Here is an 18,678-nt window from a genome sequence, read left to right as displayed (position 1 = left end):
ATCATTAATAATGTGTGCGTTTTAAATTAAAAAACACACCCGTGAATAATTTTTTATAACTTCAGTATTATTTTATACTGTGTATTGAGTTTTCAAAAAATGCACTGCACCAAAGCACTGTAAACTACGCAATTGAATTTAAAATCTTGACAAATTCGTTAAAATCACGAAAATATACAAATTATTTCGTTGCTGAAAATACATAAAATGTTCGATTATGTAGGTAGCCGAGACTTGAAAGTATAAATGTATAGTACAATTTCACAAAAACGCAAGGTTCTTCATAAATTATTTTTATAGAAATGAAAATATCAAAAATACATATTTACAATTTTTTTTTCATAGACAGTATAATTGAGGATCAAATTGTTATGAGAATTAACGATTTTATCCCTTTAATGATTTCAGTCATTTGCGGGAGTTCAAGAAATTTTAATCGTTAAGACTCGAAACTTTTCGTCATTACCATGCAACGCCACGAACCTTATTAAAAATTCCATATTATATCACACCACAGTAGGTACGTCGACACGTCTTAAAAAGTTATATTGGCTCATTAATAGTTGATAACAATCATATATGATATAACATGATAATAAATTATTATTATTATTATTTTATTATACATGCTGTGTATGATCAAAAATTAGTCCGATCTACCGCATTTCTAATAGATAAATAAATTACCGATAGCACCTAGTAATATAAATACGTTTCACGACATCCATAGAAATAGAAGCGGACACGCGTAGCCCTGAATTATTTTTGGGCGCAATGATTGAATGATTTATCAATGAAGTAACTATAACTCTACTGTTACTGTTATATTATCGAATCACTCTTATTGTTCTTCAAACTAGAATTTAAATTCTAATACTAAACATATCGATTTGTTACCGTATTAATATTACTCGCTGTTACTCATCCTACTAAATACTCTATTTTGGTTTTTTTTAAATCCATCTGTTATAATAATATAAATCCAATTTATCGTATGTTATCATATTAATATAATTAGTCTAATGCATGTAACCACAAAATATACGCTAAATAAGTCTTACTATTATACAGCAGAGTGACTTTTTGTTGTCACTATTATTATGTAGGCCCATTTTTTTAATTATTAGCTTCGATCGACATAAACATATTATTACCTTCCTATATTGTATAGATTAAATATTGTCTTTTTCCTTTTCTTTTTCAATTCCAGGGCCTCCTTGAGAAATCTGGTGACTGTATTTGTGTTCAATTATTAAATATCTAGCTCTTTCTATATTATTTTTTATTCCAGTTCTATTTCTAATATAAACTATAAAAACATTTTCGTTTAGAGATAAAGTTTTGAATATTTTATTCAGCTACTATATCTAGTGGATCTGAATTTCCAACGAGGGATCATTTTCATCTTTCGAGAGTTATTTGCATTCTTCAATTGTACAAGAACAATTAAATTATTTGCTGTTCTAAGTATTGAAAACTCTTTGTTGGAAACTATTTCATGGGTCGAGTGTACTGACCAATTTTCAAAACAAAAGTCAAGAAAACCATTGTTGTGAAAAATAATGTAATTATATTTTATAATACAACGAGTTCATATAGTTGTACAATGTCTAACGGTAAATTTAATTTATAATTAATTTATATTTATAATATTAATTATTGGTTTGATTATAGTTGTTTTTTTATTATTTAAGTTATATATTATACTAACGGCCATGTCAGTTGGTCAGTTGGATTTTGACTACTTCTAGGAACTTAAAAGTTTAAATTAAAATGCTTTTTGTATGTCAATATTTATTATTATATTTTTTTTTTGGTTGACATGTCAATTAAATTACAATGAATAATATTTCAAATACTATTTTTATATAATAGAGAGATATTTAGCAATAATATTGTTATTTTAGTTATTACTTTGTCTGTTATCATGTAATATTGCTACCATCATTATTTTGAAGCAAAATTAATTTAGTTCATTAAGAGTTTATTAGTAGGTACTTATATTATTATTATCAATTTGAAATATTTTTTATGATTTACAGGAATAAACAAAACCTATCCCACAATGCAAAATGTCTTTGTCCTACCTTTTATATAGGTATACTTATTTATTTAAAGTAGGATTTGTAATGTACATTGTAAAATAAACTATATTGAGAAAACAACAAAAGTTTTATGCAATATATTATGTGCTCACTATAGCATAAAATCTATACTCAATTGCAGTAATAAGTTTTCAGCTAAAAGTGAGAAAGTTTTATTTTGAACCTGAACTTTTTGTTTAGAAGTGAGTTAGTATAGTTATAAATATTTCATAATATAAATTTTCACCTAGTTATACTAATTATTAAAATACCATATTTTTTAATGTTAGCGTGAAGATATAAAATATATTAAAAAATTTTAAATACAAATTATTAATAATTTGAACATATTATAATAATAATTAAACCATACTTTATGATCGCTTTAATTTTTATTTGATAAATAATTGATTTTTTTGTGTAAGTCCAAATATTAATAAATTTTTTGAAAAATTTTTTATGGAGGTGTTTAATCGTGTAAAATATATGACATGTTATACTAATGCTTCCTCTTAGCGGAACACGACATAATTGTTATATTTTATTTTAGATACGAAGAAAAATACAACTTTTACCTTTTTAGTCTTCGCTGAATATATCTTTATTTATCTAATTAGATTATATAGAGTACTTAACTAATAACGGTATTGTCTTTTCAAACTAATAAATGTATAATTGCATATTTTGTAAATATTCTTGTGGTAATCTTGTGGCTGGATTATTAATAATTGTTTCATACAGTAAAATTAATAATATAAGTAACAATATATCTTTTATAATCTATTCATTTATAATCTAAAGGTAATAACAATAATAATATATTAATATAATATAATTAATAATTATTATAATAATTAGTTATTGGATAGAGATTTTGGTTTTGGTCGAGTATAGGTAACTGTCATCACTGTATACAGCAGAAATCATTTTTGGTTATAATTATTATTTCAACCTTAAAAACAAAAAATAATAGTTAGTTAGGTACGCGTATATTATAAATTTAAACAACTAATTTTAATGATATTAACTGTCGGTACCTAATTTTAAGGAATGCTGTGTATTGGAGTGGTATCCTCCAAGCTTGTGGGTGAATCTTTTTCATTTGTGTACTTGGTCCTGTTTGTTCCAGGTTCCTGTAAATGCATTTTTTCTGGGTCAATTGAACGGGTTTCGTCGTTGTCCAGCATGAAAAGCACGCCAAAGTTTAATTGCCGGATGTCGTAGTAGATAGACAGCGTTAACATCACACATACAAGTCCCACGACCAGGTAGCCTATATATTGTATTACATACGGATAGAAATGTTACTAAATGTAAGGTTTATAGCGTCAAGTTAAATTTCGGATTTCATCAACGTTATTACCGGTTATCATTAGTTTGTAGAGTGGTCTGTACTTCTGGTCTGGAGCGTCGCCCGGGATGTAGTCTCCGAGACCAATGGTAGTGAGTGATATAAAACAGTAGTACAACGAGTCCATGTAGTTCCACTCGGGTTCCAAGTACGTGAACATCGCCGCCGGAAGCAGTAGAAACAGAAATATCAACGTGCCGAGTATAGTGCCGAAATGTAACAACCGGATTGTAAACGGCGGATATAAATGTCCGAGGCGGCTGTTGAGGAAGTGTAGGTACTTTGTGGTAGGTATCATCAACCGATCGACCAGTGCGGTCAACAGCACCAGAGTCAAGGGTATACCAAAAAGTGCGTAGAGCATGCAGAACAACTTGCCCTCTTGAGACAGCGGAGTGACATGGCCGTAACCTGAAAGATATAATATTTTCAGCACGATAATTATAATTCGAATGCATTTAATTCTGGTCTCCAGGCACAATGTAACTTATATTCTGATCAAAACATTTTTTTTAGATTTAATAATTACGAGTCCAACAATATGGGCATTACATTTAAAACAATTGTATTGATAAATTAACAAAATGTGTTGTATATATTATATACCAATTTGATTAATAATTACAAGTTATATTATATGTCAGTTATTCTGATATGGGGTTTGGCTCTGTATAATATTAATACAAATAACACTATCAAACAAAATCAACATAAATATGTTTTGATAGGTATATTATACATATTTTTGGTTATTATTTTAATGTATTTTATTTTATTTTTTATTTTTTATGTATTTTTACACTCTTTACTAATCCAAAAATTATTAAGGTTCTTGAACATATTTTATAAATAATGTGCAATCTAGCAAAACAATATTTTTTTTAAAATATATGATTTTTATCGTTTTCTATGTATTATACGTTTTTTTTATTAACACATTTTATGTAATAATTAAAATTGTAAGATGTTATAAGGAAAAAATCTTAAAAAATAATAACAAGAAAAAATATTATTTCCAAATATATTGTTCAACATTACCTCCAAGTTAAAAAAAACAATATTTTCAAAAACTTAAATATCTTTTGAAATAATGAGTTTTACTTTAAAATATAAACTATATTATGTTAATAATCAATGTAGTTAATAAATGGATTAAGATTAACTCATAGTAAAACGTAACTGTCAATCACAATCATTTTCAGGAAGTAAATGTCGAATAACGAGCATCAATATATGTTTTGACGGAAAAAGAAATTCATTTTTCTTTGAGTTATCGATATTCTATTACACTTACCAATAGTTGTTATTACGGTGCAAGCAAAAAATAAAGATTGGCCAAAACTCCAGTTTGGTTCTCCTGAAACATTTTTGGCTGCTGATACACCTCTGTTACTAGCAGATAAAACTTCTTTTATAAAATTCTCCATTGAGTCATCTGAAAGGAACAACAAATTGATTAAATAAAGCCATTTGAATACTTTACAACTATATATTTATATATTATTAGGTCCCATGGTTTTTTTATTTTTTTATTTTTTTCAAGTGAGAAGAGTAGGTTAGGGACTACGTATATTGACTACATAGACTGAAGAAATTCCATTAAGCTACAAGGAAAAAAGTTTAGCAAACTGAATGTAAAAACTCTGTAAACGTACGTACATCAATACTCCAGAATTACAATAGTGTTGTATCTTGCAAACTTTTAATTTGAATGATAATATTAAGTTACAATATCGGTAGTTGAAACTTTGAAAGTAAAAAAAATGATGGATTATAGATAGATATATACCTACACTACTTTTACGTGGCCCATTTTCCTGGTAACTATAACACTATAATACTAATAGGTAAATTTAATATTCTGTTAGTGCATTTCAATAAAAACATTCTGCCATAAGTCCATTTCCAAGGTACATTCTAAGTAAGGTCTATTGAAATACATTACAATCACCTATATGAAATATTATGCATGTAAACAACCAAGTAAAATCGTATGAATTATTGGATTTTATAAAACAGTTTTTTTAAAACGTTGGCAGTATTCAACTTTTTATTTTACTGAATATTATCATGAAATCGTTTTTTTAATATATTCTACTATTACTGTACTCTGTCATTACATCACCTCTTTTGACTGCTCTTCTAGTACTTAATCTTACAAAATACCAGCCTAGTTTATTAAATTATTCTGTAAGTGCCATAGAGTATACCATAAATTACCAGGTAACTATGAACAAATCTGGACTTAGAATATCGTTATAATTCGAAGTTTATAGGAAGTCAATATTTATATGCAATTAGTTAAGAGAATTCATTGATTAAAAAGTTCTATGCCGCATAAATGCATAATACAGTATTTTGATTTTTGTTTATTATATTTATGGCATGTTTACTATAAATAAACTGTAGGTACCTATTATTAATTTTATAACTAATTAACTGATTCTGCACTGGCTTTGCTCATGAAAAATTAAACTCCAGCAGATTCACACCTTCTTAAATTTCGTTATACTACACATATTTTTAATACAGTTATTTGGGTCGTTTTGACCAAATATAAAATAAAGGTCTAAAATCATATCCAATCGTAATAATAATATTATTTCCAGTAACCAATGGCGGCAATATATATATAAATAAAATAATGACTATTTTTCGTGAGTCAGCTATATTATTCAACATTTAAGTACTGAAAAGTAAAAAGTAAGTAATAAAAAGTAGCCGAATTTGACACTATAAGAACTTTACTGAATCTATTGACGAACGTTTTATGAAACCTGTCAAAAACTGCGTATTTGGATAGGGGTCATCTGTTCAGGCTTTTGATTTTATATATTAGATATATTTATTAATTATAACTGATCCTGCACGACATACGCCATGACAAATTAAATAATACCAATGGATTTACCCTGTTTTACACTCATTTAAATGTAATGCACACATATTATGATCACAGTTATTTGGGTGGTTTTAACAAAACATAATTGAAATACAGGTCTAAATAATTGTATACAATTTAAATAAATATTTTATTTTATGTAACCAGTGGCAACACTATATATAAACAATAAAATTAAAAATTAAAAGAATTAGCTTAGAAGTGTATATTATCTGGTATCTGAGATCACCTATGTGCCAAATGCGGTGGACTTGGCTGTAGATTGTTCACCCTACTATCTCTCTCTCACACACACATCACCACACATTGCACATTTAATGATATATAATGAATTGCTAAGTAACTATTTAAAACAACAACCATATTGAATATTGATTGTTAGATCTTACAGTTTTGAATTAACCATTTAGTTTTATTTAAGTATCCAAAGTAATATTTAATTCACTGGTAAAATTAGTGCCGATATTCCAAAATACAGATCATGTTTTTGATATCAAATTTGAGACGAACTGCATGGTACGCATTATATAAAATCAAAAATAATATAGATTGAACTGTATTGCAACGTTTAATTTATATAGCACACCTAAGCGCCCTAGTTTGAATATCGTCTGCAGAGCAGTTTTAAGACGTAGTGGACACGATGGTGCCGTAAGAGGAGCCGGTGGAAAAATTGCAGAACGTGGAGCTGTTATAGAAGAAGATTATTTTTACAAAAAAGTAAAAAAATTATATGATTATGCATAGAGTACATTAATGAATATACAGTGAAAACACAGCATATATTTTTAGGATAAAATACTATTAGAAAAACTATTAGAAGACTTGAAAAAATGTGAAAAAACAAATCAAATAGACGTTTCGAATAATCAGAATGATAAAGGAAAGAATAACGGAAAAAAGTAGAAACTCAACGCTATTGGCAAAAAATATGTATACAATATACTCTTATTACTATTTAATGAAATATGATTAAAAGAAAAATATATTATTTTATTCATACTCAATGAAATGTCTACCTAGAGACAGTAATATTTTAACGTTTTAGAGGAGTTGTAGGCAGGGTTTGTCTGCTGTGCCCCGTGTGGCTTACATAATTATAAGCGAACTATTATAGTGGCATTATTTTATGGATATAATTTTGATTCACTCTTTTTAAGATACCTAGCTATTTTAGGTTCTAAAACGTTAAGACTTAAAGGACTGAATTAAATTGTCAAAACAAGTTCATTTAAATTAACATAGTGTATAATAATAATTAATATTTTTTAATTTACTTAAAATTCAAAATTCATAAGTAAATAAGACATTTTAGGAAATAATGTAATAAACTCTCATTTTTTATGGTAGGTACTCATTAATCATTTACTTTCTTAGTAATTGAATTGGTCTAAAGTTCACATCTGTTTATTTTTTCACCATAATCTCGATATTTATTATTTAATGGCTCAGTGGTCTTATTTTTTGAATAAGTTGTAATATTAAAATCTTCAAAATAAATGAATAAATTGTTCAATTTCTTACTTGGCGGAGTGGGTACAATTGAATATTTACATAATTTTACAAGACAAACAAGTTATATATTTTAAAGGGATAATATTTACAGAAATCGTTTGTAATTTTTTATTGTATAAATAAGCATAACCATTAATCTGAAATAGAAGGTATTTTAATGAAGTTGATTGGTAGTGGTGTCCAAGAGGTAACCACAAATAATGTTTGATAAATATAATAGTAATAATATATATTAATATTATAATATTATAATTATTATTTAGTCAGGTTCAACAATAAATTATCATAAAGTATAAAATACTCGGTTTTATCTGTAGACTTGCAATCTAAAAACAACAAACACACACACTGGGTAAAGACATTTATAACTCAAATGAGTTGGTACATATGTATAGCACTAAAGCTCTAAAACACAAAACAAAGTGTTAATGGACAATAGTCAATTATAGACGTAGGTACTACGAAATACAATAATTGAATTACCTAAGCCATTGTGTTTGAAAAATTGAAAGAAACTATAGTTTATACGATTGGGTTCCTTTTGTAGGAATATCTGAGGTTCCAAATTATTTTTATAAAAGAACAACGCTCTCTTTTGGTATAGGAGTTAGGAGAACTTTTTTCGTAGATAACTTAAATCATTATTTTGTTTTTTATTTGTTTTAATTTAATGGTACAATGATTTAAAGTTAAAACAAGCTTGATTTATTTATAAATACAATTTATTAATAGAATCTTTTAACTAGGTTCTTATTTATTATAAATTTGTTGATCGTAAAAGTTATCGGTGTGTTTTTTTATTAGAAAAATGTTGTATTTATTTCATATTTGTGTAAATAATAACATTTTGAAAATAAAACACAATTTTTTTTTGGACTATACGAATATAAAAATTAATTAATTATTCATAAGAACTTTCTAAACACTGATCCAAAATCCCTTCACTGATACATTTTTGTACATTTTTAAAATATTGAATTAAAATCTATTTAAAGGTAAAATTCAAAAATTCAAATTTTCGGTGATTTTAGCAATCATTATTATTAAACGTTATAGACTGTCGTATAATAAAAAAATGTTGATACACGTTTTAATTTTCGAAATAACGAGTTCAATAAATTATAAAATATACATACGTCGTTAAATGTGACAAATGTTATGCATAATTTACCGTAAACGGTATGCGTTGATATAATACTGTTTTCAACAAAATAACATCATTATTATTTTTTAAAACATAAACTATGGTTATTTCGGATGTAATAAAATGTTTATTCACGATCGTTTTAATTGTTTATATAATATTTATTTATTTTTTTACGTTGCAATATAATGTAAATAATAATATATTATACATCGAACAACAGTGTAAGTACGTATAAAATTAAATACTTTTAGTTTTTATAGTATCTAGGTATACTTGACGTAGGTATACGAAGGTTCTTTTTTTTAATATAGCGGGCATCGAATCCAAAACGAAATTAAATTAAAATGCTTTCAATTCATTATAAAAACTGACAGGCTTATTAGATTTTACTTTTACCTATCGATGATTTAGGTGTTACATAAAACGGAAGTTCTAAAGTTATTTCTACCATTTCATTTCCTGACAATAACTTTAATATAAAAAGGCATTTTAAATACCAAAAATGAATAAACCGCATTGGCCGTTTTATATTTATTAACTTTTGATATTTTATATTCTAGATGTGTATCATAATATTTATCCGTTATATTTGAACAGCTGTGGCGGTAGATTTGTATTGACAGTCCGTTATTAAATAGAAATGTATGATTAGTTAAAAGCTTCGTCCTTTCTAAGTACACACAAACTGGTAGTTTTTACGAGGATTTTTTTTTTTTTTGGTATCGTAATATTATTTATTTTGTATAGGTACAACGGAATTAAATTGTTTGTTTAATTTGATTACTCCGAGGGCCCAAGTCCATGGTTTTATGGACGAATACAAATAACTTAAGTGTGTTTTTTTTTGTATTTACTTGTAAAGTATTTTTTTTTTTTTAAATTGCAGTTTCGAAATAAGTAAGAAGTAATACGTTGTTACTAATATTGACGTCTTATACGGTTAAATTCTAAGCATTTCTGTAAAACACGCACTTTGAAACGAACTCTTGGACTTTTTATTTTTTAAATAATTTTATAATTTGATTTAAAACCATAATGGTTATTACTTATTAACTAGCTGTTTTCAATTATTTAAATTCTTTCCCCCAATGTAAAAACTACTCTCGGGTATGTAAGTCCCGGGTATGTTATAGTAAACCCATTATACCATAATATTAATTTATTGAGTCCCTAAGTATAATGCAATATGCACGAATATACAATTCGATTTTCCTACGTTATTTTGAATTTATTTAGATTAATTAAATCAAATTACGATTGAGTGGTACGTTTTTTTTTTGCTCCAGATAATCTACTATAAGCCACTATTGCGATGAAGCTCTTCGAAGTGTATATCCATGTCCAAGCGAATAAATACTTCCAACGAGACGCACTGTTTATGGATATTTTATTTAAACGACGGCTAAACCACTATACGCTGTACGCAATTATTAACGTATTGTGTAATATTATATTATTATGCAATATCGTTTTTATACACTCGCCACGCAGACAGACACATGTTATACTAACAGATAATTATCGAAAACCGCCATTTCTACGACTTTTATGCGTGCAGACAAGATTGAAAATACTAACAGATGTATATGGGTATAGGTACCCACGCTTCTATGAGCATCTTGCCATTTCGAATGGTATGGCTACTCGGACACTCTGTGTTTTGATGTATTCGGTAGACGGAAATATGTTAAGAGATCGGCATATTATTAGCATAATGGCACTAGCCATATTAAGGTCTGCTGCACCCGACCGACTCGACTTCACACGGGTCCTGCAGCCAGGGTTTGATTGGGCGGCCGCAGTGGACCCATAAATGATTGGATTTGAGGGAACTGTCACACGGTTGACATTTTAATTTTTAACACGATGCCCATACGTGTAAATAATAATAGTTTCTACCGTAAATATTAATATCGTGTATTATACGTTTTGCAATTTTAAACCGATGATTAAATGTTACAGGTCAATAATTTGTGCGGCTGTATGTTTATATGTATATCAATATTATGTGTGTATCAATATGTGAAAAATAAATCATAAAACCCCCGTTTTATCACTTAACGCGACGCACCGGTGACGACAAAATTGAAAATACACATTTTTCGTTGTTTGTTGTTATATTATGGTTTTAATATTTGATTAAATTAAAACGCACGACCAAGTGGTAGATGGTTAATAGAGGACTGTAAAAATGTTAGCTGTACCTGACCTAAAACTCACCTACGGTCAAAATAATTTTAAAATTTGTTTGATGTATGATAATAATTCGATTGAGTATAATATGATATTGAATATTATTAATGAATCGGACGAATATTTAATAATGTTTTCCCCTGTACTCAGTTTCGATGTCGAATAACAAAACGTTGATTTTTTTTTCTACATTTTTAAAATGTATTTTAGTTGATTTTATATTTTACAATTCATGACTATTTTAACTGTTTCGAAAATGACAATTTATAGTGATGTATCAATAATTATGATACCTATTATAATTCGTTCAATACAAACAATGGACTTCTCTCAATAAACAAAAATTGCATCTAGTCAGATTATCATGTTGTAGTAATTAGTTTGATTTATGTATCTTTATAGTTTATACCAAGTATAATGCTATGATATATAACAACGAGGTTTTAGAAATTAAAATTAACGTAATTAACTTTTCTTCTCGTATTCCGCTTAATATTAATTATCTTACATTAAACTTCTGACAAAATATACACACATTGTAAACGATTTGGCATCAGTTAAATCTTAAAATATTAGAAATGTCAAATTAAACTTTAAGAGGGGATTGGGATATCATAAGCCTTCTTTATAACTTCATAATATGTCTGTCTTGTGTAATAGTATTTTAAACAAAGTTCTATCAAATCCAACTTTAAACAGACATTGGTTTTCTTGTTACTGTAGTAAGTCTAAGTCTAATGATTAATTTTCTATTCTTAAATAGTTAAATATAATTTTACTTTTGAATGATGTGACTGCTTTACACATGTACGTATCTATTATACAAATAAAAAAAAATGTAATATTTAAATTGTAATACGTCGATTTAAAGCTGACTTGATATCAATCAAAGCGTATTAAATTAACTAATTTTAGAAAAAAATTTAAGAACTGTAATATTGTGAAATGTATTAGATACATAATATTCTATTGACGAGTGTAATTATACTTCAATTGGATTCATATATTTATGCTATGAGCGTTTTATGAAAATAATATTTTAAATTGAGATATCTATAAATTAAATTATCAGAACATTTATATTGGTCTATGATTCTAAAATGTATGATTTAATATTAGTTTTTAATTTTCATTAACAACACGGGTTACTTATGAATTTACCGTGATCTCTGACCATGTAGAATGTGTGTTGATACTCACTTTTTTGACTTTGTTTTAATCGCTGGAAATATTATAAAATAATGTTTTAATGTTATATTCCTATATTAATCATACCTTATGCTATTTGTAGTAAATTAGTTCTTAGTTTGCTTAACATTATTAAAGTCACATTGACTATTAAATATTTTATAATTCAATTTGGTAGTGCGAGAAGGGAGACAAACCAATCAGTTTTGGTGGGTTCTTTCATAACATACAGAACTATTGCCACATATTTATTTTATTTTTGTATTTATAGTACCTACTTATTGTAGCTGTGTCAAAACTCCTTTCAGAGAAGAGTTCATATTTTATTTACTTTTGATTAATAATAATATTATTCATCAAAAGTAAAGCAACAAGTTTTCAGCTCTATATAGATTATGAATTATAATGACATTATTTGAAAATGTGTATAGAGAACAGTTTATAGAAGATAATGTCAAAGTGTCACCCAAACGGTATGTTAAATAATATTATGGATTCTGTTTCTAATCGGTTTAATATGTAAATTAAGGATAATAATCTTTTAGAATTATTAATATTAGTATTATTTTAATTGAATTTATGATAAAATTAAATTTAAAAAAAAATAATTAAACCAACAACAATATTGGAAATCCATCATAAATATTATGGTGTGATGACAATTTTTAAAGTTATAAAAATAATTATAATAATAAATAACTGTTTACGAATCACCAATAATTATGAATTCATACCATATAAGTACAGTACTGGAAAAACTGGGAATTGGTTAGAACTCATAGAAATAATAAAAAGTCTGTCAAATACAACATATTGTTGGGGATAAAGTATTTACATCTAGTCATGAGAAATTGAATTGTCTGAATTCCTGCGTAGACATTTCCCATATTATATAAATACATTTAATGGCTTTACACTATAACAGAAGGTTACTTGGAAATTCACTGAATGTCTTTAATTAAACTTAAAATCGTTACCGTTGACAGTTAGACGTAATTTTTAAGGTTAACAATTGTACCTGTAATAAATATTACACAAATAATATACAAAAAACATTATTTACAATTATATAGTATACCCATTTTTGAATAAAAAAATATTATTATACATGCAGTATTGCAGTACGCAAGCCCCCTTTTTTCCTCTGATAATGAACTTATTCTCGTTCTGATTCTGATTCTTGAAGTATGCTAAGGGCTATATTTTGATTTTTTTTTTTAATGTTATTCTGACATAATTTTATGTTATTAACATTTTTGAGAAAAATCATATTGTTTACAATTTTTATCGTTTCGACTTTAAATATTAATTTTTAATTTCATATTTCGAAACAGATTATTTTTCTGTATATTTGGATACATACAAATCAAATTTTGAACAAACATGTAATTAGTTAGAATTATATCCAAAGTTCTATGAGGGGAGAAGAGGGTTAATAACATCTAGTTAATTAAATACTAGTTTAAAATTTAACTTCTTTATCAAAGTACTTCAAAAAATATTCAACTTTAAAATATGAAATTAAAATTGTATTTGAGTATGTTGTCGTTCAAAAATATAAAAAAAACTATGAAAACTATAGCGATAAGAAATTGTAAAAAAAAGTAAATGTGTTTGCAATGACATCTTAGTAATTATATACAAATAATATTCTCAAAAAATCTAAGACATCAAAATAATGAAAGCAGAAACATTCACAGATCACCAAATTGGTATATATTTTATTTTCATACAAGTTTTTTTACTAGAAAATATTTCAAAATTAAAATATGCTTAAAGTAACTATTGCATTAAAATAGATTTAAATCTGTTTTTTATTATTATTTAATTGTTTCAACATAATATATTTATGTGTTCACAATGTATTTTAAATAAATCAACAAATTAAATTTAAATGAAAAAAAAGTTATTATAAAATATGATGGCACAATTTATGTGTATAGGAAAATGTAAAAAATCTAGTTAAATGTTAAATGTTAAAACCACACTGAAATTTATCTTCATTTCTTTGTAGTTTTCTTTCTATTTTTCTCTTACATTTAGAACTACTGAAAAAGTTTAAGAAATGAACTTATAGTTACCAACAAGATTATATTTCAAATTGAAAGCTTCGTATACTCACAATTTTTAATTTACTCGTTGTGCCCAAAAAAAATATATTTTAAAATTAAATATCTTTATATAATGTTTTTATTTGTAATTATTATTGTATAAAAATGCACTTATTTTAAGTTATTTGTATTGTATTTCATAATATACAAACTGTACTTCGACTTCTTAGACAACAATAGTTTTCTTACAATAACTTATATTTACTTATTTATTTTTTTTTTTAATTTCATATGACTACAATATGTATGCAAATTATACTATCAGATGATTTTAAATATGTACATTTTTATTATTTGAGAAACATTAATTTTATGTTTTATGTCCATTGTGTATGTATATATTTTATGATTAGGTTAAAAGTTCACAAATATTATTTATCTTATTACTAGAGATGGGTTTTCAAATAAGATATTGCACATACATTTTTTATCGAATACGTATTATATATTTAAATTTTCTCATATCCATGCATCCGACAATTTATAAAGTTTCAAGTATATTATTTGAATTATTTCTGAATGAAATATTTACTGAACCGTTGCGTTCTTATTCAAATAGACTATTATCTTAAAACTCAGTTTTTACTTGGTGTTTAACGGTTTGAATACAGATCAATATAGTTGATTTTCATTTTATTTAGCAGTTATTGAACTATATACCGTAATATAGCGTTGAACTTTTGAGCGATAAAAACAACATCATAGAAATTTTCATTGTAAATAAATTTGTAAAATTTCAATCTAAATCTTCTATTTAACTCGCTGTGTACGACTATACGAGCTTCTTTAAATAAAGTTTAATACACACCTAAACAAAAATATTAAATAGAAATACATTCTTATGTAAAATTCCATCAATAATTGTGTTGCTTACATGTGTTTATGAAACGTAATTAAGATTTACATTCATATTTAATGAACACAATTATGATTTAAAATAAACGGCTGTATATTTTTTTCTACGAGACAAAAAATATTCTTGAAACATCTATGACCTTTAAAAATCACTTTTCATGCTGAAGAATATTCTTAAAATATCATATTTTGTTGATTTATCACTTTTAAGTTGTTAAATGAATAATATATAAGAATTAGTAGTTATATACAAAATATGGTATGGGTTTTAAGATACATCAGGACGGTCATAATGTTTCCTTAATATAATAACAGTTTACTTTTTAGTTTTTTATCACTTCGTCGTCTAAAAAAATATTAACATAAATTTAATACCAAATGCAATTTTATTAATTAATATTTTAAATAATATGTAAATTATTTCCTTGGTTATTTAATGGAAAGTTAAATATTTTGAATTGAAAAAATGCCCTCAAAAAATATATTCATTTCATCATCCATTATCTACATAAACTGTGAAGATTTCAACCAATATAATATGATGATTAAGTATATAATGTGGATTGAAAAAAATAAATATACATACTCGTACTTTGAGGAAAATAATATTATATTCTATGTAACACCGTGCACATTGTTAGTAAGGTGTACTACCTGGTACATTGTATGAACTGTATACCCTATGTTTGTTCCTATCAATCAGCTTATTAATCAAAGTCTATAATTCCATCTGTTGAATCACCCATCAGTACTATACCAGACTATATATATATATTGTTCAAATATCAACTTGCCGAAACGATATCGTCATAATAGCGGTGCCGAAATTGTTTCGCCAAACTTGGTAAACCCTAATTTTATAGGATCGCTTGGTTACAGTGAGAAATAACGCAATAACCATTTCTTGAGGTTGAAATGAGAAAAAATATAAAATGTTTATCGTTAGGCGTACTAAACTAATTTAATTACACTTTTTGATGTACTATTTTCTTTCTTTTTTTTTTCTCAAAAAAGAAGGTACGGTAAATTAAAACAGATAAAACTTGGACTGTAAAAACTTTTCTTTTGGACGTTTAATTCCAATCGATCTTAATAAAACGAAATAATTAATTTTACGTGTATACTTATGCTGTATAATAGCGTTAATTAATTTTCATTTAACATTTTATGTTTTTAATTATTGAAAGTTCTAACCGAATGCAACTCAACGTTCAATATTCTGTTTGCGGCGATAGTATATATTTTGATGTGTGGATATGAATTCAAGTAATTCAACTAATAAATTCCGTCATAACAGACTGTCAACGCATGCTTACCACTTTGGTTTGGAATCCTCATCCCACGCTAACATTTTTGTCACCATTCCACACAAAACATTTGCAACTTCAAACACAATTTCTCATTGTTTCATCCCTTGATTCAAAACAGGATTAATCTATTTTACTGTTGACTCGAAACCGGGGTCAACTTCTATGCTTGATAATTATAGCAGCAAGATGAATTTCAGCTCTAAAATATCACAGCATATTCGTGCATAATATTAAATGCACTTCAAAACCCAACAATATATATTATATGCACTTAAAAGTTGAAATTAATTTTTAACAGTTTTCGTAATTTAATTTAATTAAATAATTTGTGATGTGTAAAAATTTGTCTACCGGTCGAATACATGCCACACGTATAACCTTCAACAACTGTGTAGGCAAGAATTTTAAAATAATTCTAATTCTAACAGAAATATTAAGTCCTGGCTTTGACAATAATTATGACATTATTCAATTTTAATTGGCGAAACAAAAAATGTTGATTAAGAAAATATTCATAAAATTGTTAGTTTTTCGGATTTCGTGAAATATGCAACATAAAGTTTAAAAAAACTGAAGAAATATTATGTCTGAAAAGCAATAAACTAAAATAAGTTACATGCAAAATTTAATTATATAGATATTTAGTTTTGTCTTGATAGTTGACATCTAACGCATTTATTTCTTACACGGCTATTTTTGTGAGTGTGCCAAATAATAATTTTGAAAGTGTTATTAGTCCTTTGCATTAAAATAACAAATAAAACTCTTCCCATTTAACGAATATTATTGATAAGCATAATATAGTGCCATACGTTTTTTTGTTTTTTTAATATCTGGTTTCATAATTTGAATACCTACCTTATAAAATATATTATCTTCATAATTTTTTTGATGGGGGTATTTAATTGATTCCAACTTTATAAGTAATAATATTTATTATGCCTACTTTATAGATATATATCTTGTATAATTTATACGGTACACTATTATACTGTTTTAAAATGTATTATTATCGAGTATAATTGCGCAATCGTTTAAGGGTAAAATATGAATACTTTCCCGTTCGATTCATTTACTGATATATGTATTTCCAAATATTTATTACATATTTATTGAATTCTGAAACTTTGCTCAATATTTTATATTCCTGGAATGTAACAATTTTCATTTTTTCATTTTAATACAATATTATGAACTAAGAGGATTCTATAAGCCAACAACGAACCTTAAAGTATAGTTTACATTTTATATAACATATACATTAAGTAATACATTTTGTTGGTTAGAAATGGACAATGGTTGATAAATTAAGTAGGTACTGAAACTTTTTAAGATATTTTAAGAACGAATGTTGAGATAAGAATTTGCAATTAAATCTATTTGGTTTGGGTATAAAAAATGCAATCAATGAAATCAGTTATTGTCGATGACTTATTTAGATAATTAAAAATTTAAACAAATAAATCATGGGATTTAGAGGACTTTAATTTAGAGTTGAGAAGGTTTGACAAACATTGAAATGACTATACATATATTTGTTGTGTATTATAATCGTTTTAACAGTTTTGTCTTAATTTATTATCATTTTGAGTAAGAAAAACAATTAAGACTTATCTATAAGAAAAATCTTGAACTAATACTTACAGTTTGTTATCTTATTTTAATTTTGGAGCCCTTAAATTTTGGAAAATTAAAATTCCTTTTCACTACATCAATCCTATTATTTGTGAAATTAAGTGACACAGGATCTAAGTATAATTTGTGAAAATTTTCATTTAAAGACTTAACTTGCAAGGATAAAATTATATGTTCTAACGAAAATTTCCGAATGCAAATAGGTACTTTTATTATACCGTATTATGTTCAAATTTAATATGTGTAACAAAACAGAGTAAAACAGATTCTTCTGAAAGTTCAATTTGACGTGCATTACGCGTTAGTAAGACGGAGACACGCTGGTACCTATAACGTTCTACTAATCATCACATTAAATAAATAAATATGTTGCATGTTTATTATTAT

At 26.1% G+C, this 18,678-nt stretch overlaps 1 protein-coding gene across 1 annotated transcript in view; it reads right to left on the bottom strand.

Annotated features, from left to right (window-relative positions):
- Positions 1–2,654: 2,654 nt before the first annotated feature.
- The window catches only part of LOC111032308 (potassium channel subfamily K member 1-like), a 38,559-nt gene continuing 22,535 nt past the window's right edge, over positions 2,655–18,678 (bottom strand). The window contains exons 2-5 of the mRNA XM_022312580.1: positions 4,730–4,870; positions 3,448–3,846; positions 3,122–3,357; positions 2,655–3,036 (exon numbers count right to left, since the gene is read on the bottom strand). Of these exons, the coding sequence (XP_022168272.1) occupies positions 3,128–3,357; positions 3,448–3,846; positions 4,730–4,870 (770 nt within the window). The 3' untranslated portion in view covers positions 2,655–3,036; positions 3,122–3,127. The remainder of the gene's footprint in view (positions 3,037–3,121; positions 3,358–3,447; positions 3,847–4,729; positions 4,871–18,678) is intronic.

Source organism: Myzus persicae, unplaced genomic scaffold, assembly GCF_001856785.1.
Source record: "Myzus persicae strain clone G006 unplaced genomic scaffold, MPER_G0061.0, whole genome shotgun sequence".
Lineage (NCBI taxonomy): Eukaryota > Metazoa > Arthropoda > Insecta > Hemiptera > Aphididae > Myzus > Myzus persicae.
Note: the sequence above shows the minus strand (reverse complement) of the source record. Positions and strands in the feature narration are given on the sequence as shown.